The sequence below is a fragment of the Phascolarctos cinereus genome, unplaced genomic scaffold, assembly GCF_003287225.1.
Source record: "Phascolarctos cinereus isolate Bilbo 61053 unplaced genomic scaffold, phaCin_HiC Scaffold_1;HRSCAF=81, whole genome shotgun sequence".
Lineage (NCBI taxonomy): Eukaryota > Metazoa > Chordata > Mammalia > Diprotodontia > Phascolarctidae > Phascolarctos > Phascolarctos cinereus.
In genome coordinates this window covers 46493068-46503477 of record NW_027555514.1, presented here as the reverse complement: position 1 = coordinate 46503477, position 10410 = coordinate 46493068, and the positions used below count along the sequence as shown (strand labels likewise).

General features: G+C 40.7%; 1 protein-coding gene across 2 annotated transcripts; it reads right to left on the bottom strand.

The window, feature by feature from the left end:
- Positions 1-320: 320 nt before the first annotated feature.
- Positions 321-8652, bottom strand: CCR4 (C-C motif chemokine receptor 4). 2 transcript variants are annotated; one of them, XM_078151754.1, is made up of 3 exons: positions 8480-8652; positions 5465-5647; positions 321-3375 (listed from the first exon to the last, which is right to left on the bottom strand). In XM_078151754.1, the coding sequence occupies exons 2-3, from the start codon at positions 5496-5498 to the stop codon at positions 2303-2305; spliced, it is 1107 nt and encodes a 368-aa protein (XP_078007880.1). In that variant the 5' UTR covers positions 5499-5647; positions 8480-8652; the 3' UTR covers positions 321-2302. The 2 variants fall into 2 exon arrangements, with proteins under 2 accessions (XP_078007880.1, XP_020843169.1); XM_020987510.2 differs by lacking the exon at positions 5465-5647.
- Between the last annotated feature and the right edge of the window lie 1758 nt (positions 8653-10410).

The following is a 10410-nucleotide window of genomic DNA, read 5'->3' as shown; positions in this document are numbered from 1 at the left end:
GCAACAGGGAATTGGAGCGCAGTACCCTTTGGGCTCGGAGCAGGGGCTGAGTCACGCTGACATCTGGTAATGAGATGACACAGTGAGGTTTGATAATGTTTTGACGACATTATTTTGTGGCTCAACCATGCTTTGTGCTGTCTAGGTGCCTTGCTTCATTACCCTTAGTTCTGCATCCTTTCAAAATGGGTCTCCAAACAGTCCTCAGACCCCCACCCTTGGAAGATTTCTTGTGAAATGATACATGGAAAAACAATGGGGATGAGAGCATTTAGATCTTCAGTAGTCTGAGGGTGCTAAACAGAAAAGTTCACCTGAAATATGTACAAGTTTATTTTATTTTTGTATACCATGTAATTTTGCATTGAAGAAGGTAGCTCAAAAAACAAATTGTCTTACAATCCAATGTATAACACTTACTACAAAGAATCAGTGTGAAAACATTAAGTAGATCTCCTCAAATGAGTATTTCATAAGGACATGGATTATGTCTGTAGCATTTACATAGTCCAGGACTTGGATGGCATCACTGCCTGGTTCTGTTCATTTGGTTTATTGATGAGTAATAGTTAGAATTTCTCTGGAATTATTTAAATTGGCTACATGATTAATACAGCATATATAAGACCTAAGTAATTGAATTTCTGTGTAAGTGAAGAGGAGAAAATTTGAGACAAAATTTTTAGAAGTGTAAGTGATAAATATATTCCCTGATGAGGGATTTTGTTCCCAGTATGAGATGACATAATAGCAGTTATTTAAGGATACAGTGCTTTAGGAGAGTGACTATAACACCAGCTGACAACAGCATGGGCTTTGGAAAGATTAGAGAGACAGTGCATTCCTCTTTAAGCAAATAGGATGACTCATAAATGTTTTTTCCATCTAGGATACATTTAATGATGAGTTAGAAAGGCCTTGTTTGTGAGCAGGTTAAGAATGCTTAAAGGAACACTGTTAACGCTTAGTAGATTGAAGGTCCTATTTCTGTTGAGTCTTCATTAAGTTAAGTACTGTACCTTGATTAAAGCCTTTAGCAACCAAAGGTAAATGAAAATGTGTTTGAATTTCACTATGTAAATACAGATTTTACATGATTTATATTTCACATTGGTGATTCTATCAACACATGAGATCTTATTTAAGGTAACACATTATTTCATTACAATAAAGTTATAAAGAGCTTTAATCAATTCATTTGCTTATTTGCTAATCCAAACCAGTGGCACATATGTATGTATATATGTATGTATGTGTATATATATATGTGTGTGTGTGTGTGTGTGTGATATATATATATATATATATATATATATATATATATATATATATATATATGTATGTATATGGTACATGCTTGATTTACATCAGGGATCTCAAAACTATGAGCATGGGGCTTCTTGCTGCATTCCCCAGGTAAACCAGAGAGCCCTTTGTTTAGATGCAATTGGATTAATGAATCTTTGTGAAAAGAAATAGGGTTTAAGGCAGAAGTAGTACAAGAAGAAGAGTTATCAACTTCAAACAAACAAGCTTGAGCTTGAGACCACCAGTCTATAAAATGCATCATGCACAAAGGATTCAAACAAGAATATATGATGACAACAGTCCAGAATTCTTTTTTTTTCTTTTTTTTTTTGGTGAGGCAATTGGGATTAAGTGACTTGCCCAGGGTCATACAGCTAGTAAATGTCATGTGTCTGAGACTGGATTTGAACTCATGTCCTCCTGACTTCAAGGCCAGAGCTCTAGCCACTGTGCCACCTAGCTGCCCCAACAGTCCAGAATTTAAAAAAAAAAACAACAAAAAAACCCAAATCTACTGTAGTAGGTAGAGAGCAATCAGAAACTTTTGCTCTCCGTTGACTTCTTACACACGAGGCTGGAAATGAAGAACCACAGCCTGACCGATCTCAAATGTTCTGGGTCTTTTTTTTTTCTTTTTGCCATCTTGATAACCTTTTGCTGTCTAGTCATCTCAGGCTACATTTTAATAGCATCACCATCTTTATTATCTGTCACTTTGTTGATGTTCTTCTCAGATAGGGTTTCTTAAAATCATCACCCGAGATGCTATTCTTGTTATGGGATACCAGAAACAAGGCAAGGTTTCATAGCCCAGATGCACAATGGCTTGGTCTGGGAACTATGCACATTATAAGAAGAAAAGCCCATTTCAGGGTGAGGGACAGATTGACACTCTGGGCAAACATTTATTGACTAAAACCTGAATAGGGAGCCCTGCAATTACTCAAAGGGTGTCGGTTCCTCTTTCCTCTGGTGGAAGGGAGTCTGCTGTCGTTTACAAAGCATCATGGATTTCATGATCCATAGTAGACTGAGTGTGAGATGAACTGGGTGTTTCCGAAGCATAAACTTGGAGAAAACTACAGTATTTGCAGAACCTTAAAGGTCCCCTGCAGGTTTTGAAGAGTTGCTTGATGTATTTTCGGAACTTTTCCCCTAGGAAGAAGTAGATGACTGGATTGAGGCAGCAATGAATAAAAGCCAGGGTCTCTGTGGCCTGGAGTGCATAGTCGAGCTGCATGCCAAAGGTGCAGTCCTGGAAAACTTCCAGTTCTACCAGGATCTCCAAGAAGAGCACAATGTTGTATGGAATCCAGAACACCAGGAACACAACCATTACTGCAAAGATCATCTTCACTGCCTTGTTTTTTTTGTCATTTTTGCAGCGATGCAGGGTCTTGATGATCATGGTGTAACAGAAGAGCATGATTCCAAGAGGAATCAAGAGCCCTAAGATGTTGATTTCTAGAGAGCTCAGAACCTTCCAGGTGGTTGAATTCCCAGGGTACTTCTCTTTGCAGTAGGTGGTGTTATTCTCCGTGTAAGATGTGCTGAATAACAAGACTGGAAGTGAGGCTAACATGGCCACCAGCCATATAACTAGACTCGTAATAACCCCATAGGTCAGAGTTCTGGCTCTCAAGGCAAAAATAGCATGCACTATTGCCAGGTACCTGTCTACACTCATGAGCATAATGAAGAATATGCCACTGTAAAACCCAACCAAATACATGTAGGAGATGATTTTGCAAAAGGCTGTTCCAAAAACCCACTGGTCAGCAACATAGTAGACCCAAAAAGGAAGGGAAAAAACAAAGAGCAGATCAGAGATGGCGAGGTTGAACAGGTACACATCAGTCATAGACTTAAGCCGCTTGTATTTGAGTAGGACCAAAACCACCATGAAGTTGCCCAGCAGACCAAATAGGAACACCAGGGAATATAATGGTGGCAAGAAGAGTTTTCCAAAGTCCCTCACTCCCCCTTTGCTGCAGGGACTGGGGAGGTCATAGATGTAATAGTTGCTATAGTCCAAAGTGGTTTCCATCGCTTCTGTGGTAGACTCAACTGGAAGAAGTGGGAAAAAGAGAAGAATGTATTTATAGTAGTGAAATCAACCAAGGCTACTCTGAATTAAAATAAATAAATAAATAACCATTTCATGAGAGGCAGCATGGTGTAGTGGATAGAAAGCTACCTGAAAGTAAGGAAGAACTAGGTTCAAGACCTGTCTCTGGCACATTGTGTGACCATGGGAGAATCACATAATCTCTCCATGCCCTACACAACTCCTTGTGACTATACACTGCGGAACCATGCCAGTGTGTATCAGTGAGAGGAGATTGCATAGGGGCAGCTAGCTGGTGCAGTGGATAGAGCACCGGCCCTGGATTCAGGAGGACCTGAGTTCAAATCCGGCCTCAGACACATAACACTTACTAGCTGTGTGACCCTGGGCAGGTACTTAACCCCATTGCCTAAAATAACAACAACAACAAAAAAAAAGAAAGAAAGGAGATTGCACATCAGGAGTTTCCCACAATGGACCATTCCCCCAGCACTTTCATATTCATCCTCATGAATATCATTAGACCTTTTACAAGCTGGAAACTCAGATCTCCCTCATGGAGAATACAAGCCAGTATTTCTCCACATAAACTATACTGCAGGCTGGTAAAATGTCTAAATTTCCTATGAATGACTCCTTCTCCCACTGGCAACTCAGTGTTTGGTGGCTCAGAGCTTGGGAAGTGGGAAAAGGAGGGAAATGGGAGGGGGAATACCAGGATCCAGAGAGAAAGAGAAGCTGCATTTAAAAAAATATGCAAATTTTAAGCAGTAAGGACTTTTGGTAGTGAAAGTTTTGAGGACAAGGAAAAAGTTGTCACTTAGATCAGTACGTTGAGAATATAATTTCATGGTGGTAGGGGGTACTCTCTCTACCACTGCAAACTGCAATCTCTCAATGACTTGTTCTTTAAGACCATCTTGAAGCACAGGTCTGACCATTCACCTCATCTCGTCAATAAACTGCAATGGCTCCCTGTTACCTCCTCTGTTTGGTCTTTAAAGTTCTTAATAACCTGGTTGCTTCATGCCTTTCCAGTCTTCTTACACTTTACTCCCCTCCCTTTATTCTAGAACCAGTGACCCTGACCTCCTTACTTCTCCTCACATACAATGCTCTGTCTCCCTTAGTGTGTGCCTTTTCACTGGCTATCCCTCATGCCTGGAATGCTTTTCCTTCCCTGGCCTTTTGACTCCCTTGATTTCTTTAGGTTTTAGTTAAACTCTTACGTCTGCGAGATGCCTTCCCTGGTTCTCCCCCTGATCTGCTGGTACCTTCTCCCAGAGACTCTTTTCAATTCATCCTGCATATATCTTATTTGCAGTTGGTTGTTTGCATGTTGGCTCTCTGTTAAACTGTAAGCTCTTTGAGAACAGGGGCTGGTTTTGCTTTTCTTTGTATCTCTAGCACTTAGCACAGTGTCTGACATTTAGTTAGCATTGAGGAAAAGCTTGTAGATTTGACTTTAAGACCATAGCTGTCACCCCGGAATTCATCCCTCTGCCACCAACGTGGTGAGTCTCAAAAATTTGTCACAAAAGACAAGGTGAGAAAGCCCAGGTTTAAGACGTTTTTCTGTCCGAGTTCTACACCATCGCAGTCAGTGGGAGGGGCTGAAAAGAATTCAAAGCCCTCCACCTAAGTGTTTTTGACAGAAATATGAAGTCACACTGAAATATTCAATACATAACTCATTTGGATATTCTCAGTTCTTAGATATACTTTCCCCCTACAAATCGGTGTCTCCCATCTCTGTAGGTGTTTATATGTGTCAAGTTGTGTTGCAGCAGCTCGTTACAGTGTGGACACACAGCCAGTCTCTGAGGTCTTTCCAAGATGAAGGATTTTTGCTGTGCTGGCTTAGACTTATGAGGAACCAGGAGAACCTCTGTACCACTATGAAGCATCACAGTGAATCTTTAGTGGAAGGAAGAGCTATAATTAATTAGATGATTTTTTTCTGACATGCAGGTCTGATGATGTCACCCTGCCTGCTCAGTGCTCCCTGTGGCTCCCTATTACCTCCAGCTTCAAACATAAACTTTTTGTTTGGAATTTAAAGCTATTTACAACCTCGACCCTTCTTACCTTTCCAATCTTCTCCAACTTTACTCCCCTCCATGACTTATAGGAGCAGCTAGGTGGTGCAGTAGATAGAGTGCCAGCCTCCTCTTCGTGAGTTCAAATCTGGCCTCAGACACTTACTAGTTGTCTGACCCTGGGCAAGTCGAATAACCTTGTTTGCCTCAGTTTCCTCATCTGTAAAATGAACTGGAGAAGGAAATGGCAAACCACTTCAGTATCCTTGCCAAGAACAAGTAGAGTCATGAAGAGTCAGACACAGTTGAAAAACAACTAAAAAACAACAAAGAATGAATTCTGCAGTACAACTATCCTGGCCTACCTGTAGTTCCTCCAACACAAGACTCCATCCATCATCTCCTTGCCATACACTAGTTGCCCTCCACACATGGAGTGTTCTACCTCTGCTTTCCTTTAAGACTCGGACTTGCTCTGATCCGACTTACTCTAAGAAGCCTTTCCCCTTGCTTTACACCCGCTAGTGACTTCTCCTCTTGGAATGCCCCCCATCTACTTTGTCTGTAGCTCTAAACTGCACTAAGACTTATGGTCCACCCCAAACTATCTTGTTTCTATCTAGTCATTTGCTATTAATTATTTTGCATTAGACTGTGAAGGAGGGGCTTTTTGCCTTTCTTTGTATCCCCAGCACTTAATACAGTGCTGCCACATACTAAGGGCTTAATAAATACTAGATGATTTGGCTCAATTGGAAATAGTCCAAATGAGACTGAGGACAATGGAGTTATAGCTTTAGAACAAGAAGGGACCTTAGAGGTTGGTCATGCTCTCATTTTATAGATGAAGAAGCTGAGGCCCGAAAACTTTAGATGACTTGTCCGGGTTAACCCAGGTAGTAAGTGGCAGATCCAGCATCTGAGCCCAGATGTTCTGATTTTAAATCTTGCAGTTTTAAACTTTTTTTTTTTCACTATTCCAAACAATTCTTTTGGAAGCAATTGAGCTAAATTCAGAGAGGTTGTCAGTGTGAGGAGATTGTATGTCAATGTGAAGGAGATTGTATGGGACATAAGTGGGAATCCAGCCAATGGGATGATTTTAGTATTCATTATTTCGGAACTTTGGGGAGCACTCCAAGCAATGAAGTATATAAGCACACGTGTGTGTGCAAACACGCACACACATTTGTGTGCACACACACACGCGCGTGCACACATACACATTTAAGGAGGCAGAAAGGAAGTCAGACCTTTAGATGCTAAGAGCTGGAACAAATCTTGCTGCCGTGTAAACCAATCCTGACCTGAATTATGATTTCCTTCTCCAGCCTTCCTGACAAGTGGTTGGCTAGCTTTCACTTGGAGACTTGTGAAGATAGGCAGGGCAGTTCACTAGGATTAGGTGGTTTGGCAAACTACAGTTCTTATCACCTTGTATGGTATTTAGCCACGTTTAACACCAGTCAGCAAGTTAGCAAAGGTGAAAGGAGAAATGAACTGGCTGAGGTTTTTTACTAGACTGGTTAGGTAGAAAACCTGCAGGTTTTATCATCGTCTTCGTCTGCTGGGGAGGGGGAGGGCTTGAAAGAGAAGGGGAGGCACAGAGCAGAAAATGGATGCTTCTTTCTTAACCTCACAACCCCACAGTGTACCTCTCTTCCTCGAAGAGAATATAAATTGAGATTTTGTAACTTGAGTCATCTGCATTGTGGGAACGCTTCCCTCCACCCCCAGGGCCTCCTTTGGAGTCTGCATTTCCACTACTACCCCTAAGGACACTGAAGGAAACTCCCCCCTCCCCACTATTGTCCTGCATTTCTAAAGCCCCCATTTCTCTTTCTTTACATGGGGCAAGAGAACTTCCCAGAATTCCATGTTCTCAATTTGTTTAGAGGCAAGTATGTGGCATGTTGTTGAGTCATTTTTCAGTAGTGTCGAACTTTGTGACCCGATTTAGGGTTTTCTTGGCAAAGATATTGGAGTGGTTTTCCCTTTCCTTCTCCAACTCATTTTACAGCCGAGGAAACTGAGGCAAACAAGGTTACATAACTTGCCCAGTCACACAACTAGTAGGTATCTGAGGCTGGATTTGAACTCATGAAGATGAGTCTTTCTAATTCTAAGCGCGGTGCGCTGTCCACTGTGCCACCTCGCTAGTATCTGAGACTAGATTCAAATCCAGGTCTTCCTGACACTAAGTCCAATGCTCTAACCACCACACAATGCTGCCTTTGATTTCAAATCCAGCCCACTTTCCCCAGCCCCATGCTGCCTCAAAGACCCTATAAATTAACAACAGTCAGGGAATGAGACAAACACATTAAGTCAGGCTGAAGAAGAGATTACTAAAATGAAATGGTTTGGTAGCCATATATTTCAAATTAGGTCAAAGAGCAAAAGCTCAGTAAGTCAATAAGGGAGCATCGGTAAAGAAACTTTGGGAATAGGTAGTTTACAAATTGACTGTTAAGTGTAAGCCAGGCTGAGCTAGTTGACATTTTCAATGGGAAAAATAAGATCTTTTTGGCAAATGCATGCATGAGTGCTATGGTTGGACAAATAGCCCGCACGTGTGTGTGCAAAAATGCATGCATGCATTTGTTCAAAATGGATAGTGGGGCCCCGGTGGGTATGTGTGCATGTTGTATATGTGACTGCAAAAAGCAAATGGGCCCTGCAAGTAGATAGGAGCTAAGAATAGGCATGTACCGTTTAGTGAGCCCAGAACAGACCTATGAAGTCTGGCTTGTGCCTGGGTGTGTAGGCTACCCATAAAAGGTCCCTGTGCATACAATATATCCACAAAGCTTGCACATTGTCCTATATTGTTCTGAGTGGGTCCATGAAAGATGTGGCAGATGTGTGTGTGCACCCAACCATTAAAAAGAAATGAGATAATCGCACGTGTATAACCTATATCTGATTGCTTACCATCTAAGGGGTGGGGGTGGGGGGGAGGATAGAATTTGAACTCAAAACTTAAAATAAAAAGTTTTAAAAATTAAAAAAAATAAAATCCTGAGGAAAAAAAAGAATTTAAAAACATTCATTTCCTTCCTACCTTGTCTTCTGACTATGGCTCCAAGGACCAGGTTGCTTCAGGTTTCCCAGTCGGTGCTAAACTTGCTCAGAAAGCTGGGTGCTAAATATGACTGGATGTCTTTGAAGGGGTATGGCGTGCTTCCTGTGATGAGCCAGTCACCTTAGTCAAAAGTCTTTTATCAGGAAAGAGATCTAGGCTTAGCTAAAATAGGCTTTCTCTCTCTTCATCAGCGAGCAAACCTACCTCAGGCAAGTGGGAGGAAGCTCCTTCGAGCCAGTTTTCATCAAACTAAGCTCCGTCCTGTACAAGGATGCTATAGAGAGCATGGGCATTCTTGACTCGTCACATTTGTTTTTCCCCTATTCCATTTTTTAAATTAAATTTTATTTTTAAATTAATAATATTTATTTTATCTCCCACTGTCCCTTTGTAACATGCATGGTCAAGAAAAACAAATTCCCACATTGATCATGTCCAGAAATGTATGCCTCATTTTGCATATTTATTCCGTCGGGGGTGAGAGACATGCTTCATCATTAGTCCTTTGAAATCATGACTGATCATTACATCGATCAGAGCACTTAAGTTTTTCAAAGTTATTTGTCTTTACAATGTTGTTATTGTATAAATAGATCTCTGGTTCTGCTCCCTACACTTGGCATCAGTTCATACAAGTCTTCCCAGATTTCCCTGAAACTATTCATTTCATCATTTCTTATAGTAGTATTCTATTATATTCTTATAGTATAATTTATCCAGCCATTCTCCAATTAATGGGAACCACCTTAGTTTATAGGAGTGAATCTTATCAAAGTGAAGGCCCTTTTTGGACAGGCATGCTACAGGGACGGCAGTCATCCTTGACCCTGTCTATCTGTTGAATTCTAGAGAATTTTATTACAAGGCTTCAGCTGACTTGTGACTGCCTGAATATTTAGTATAAAACAATATCAGCTAAATTGGATGATTTCTTTGGCCATTTTATGCTGGCTTGGAATCTTATTTTGAGGGAGCAGGCAAAAATCTAGCTACTTTTAAAAGATAGATGTGTCTATCCAATTAAAATTGTTTCTCTTGGGGGGGGCAGCTAGGTGGTGCAGTGGTTAGAGCACCAGCCTTGGACATAGGAGGACCTGAGTTCAAATCTGGCCTCAGACACAAAACACTCACTAGCTGTGTGACCCTGAGCAAGTCACTTAACCCCATTGCCTAGCCAAAAAAAAAAAGTTCCTCTTGAAATTTTTTTCCATTTTCTAGCTCAATGAACATATGGGGGGGGTGTTATACTTTTTTTCCCTAATGAGCTATTTATTACCTTCTTGTCACCATCCATTCATTGATGTGGAAAATTAAGGAATTTGCTGTTTACCAGACAGATAGTATTTAATCAATCAGTTAGAATTAATTAATTCTAATTAATTAATTAATTTAGCACCTGCCAAGCATTGTGCTAAAGACTGGAAAGACAACAATGAAACTGTCCTTGCCCTCAAGGAGCTTGTATTCTGGGAGTAGTGTTTGTTTCACTGGGGTTAAAGAGAGAGAGAGAGAGGTAGGGGGTGAGTGGAGAAAAAGAGAGACAAACGGACCTAAAGAAACAGAGACAAGAAACAGTGCCTTGAGGCTGAATTTGAACTCAGATTTATTTGTGCCACCTAACTGAATGATGTATAATTTCCTGCCCTCAAAAAATTTACAGGCTTGTTGAGGAGATAAGACAAGTGGGCTGAAACCTTAAGAAAAACTTTAGGGGCACTTATTATCATCCCATTTTAAAAGCTATCCAAATAAGTTAATTGAATATAATTGAAAATCTCTTGATAAGTTGAATAAATGGGCAGGAATCTATTTCTATATGATGGTTCATTATAATTAGTGAGGAAGTGGGAAGAAAAAATATTTTAAAGGTACTTTGACAGATATATTTTAAAATGACTGCTCCTTACTCT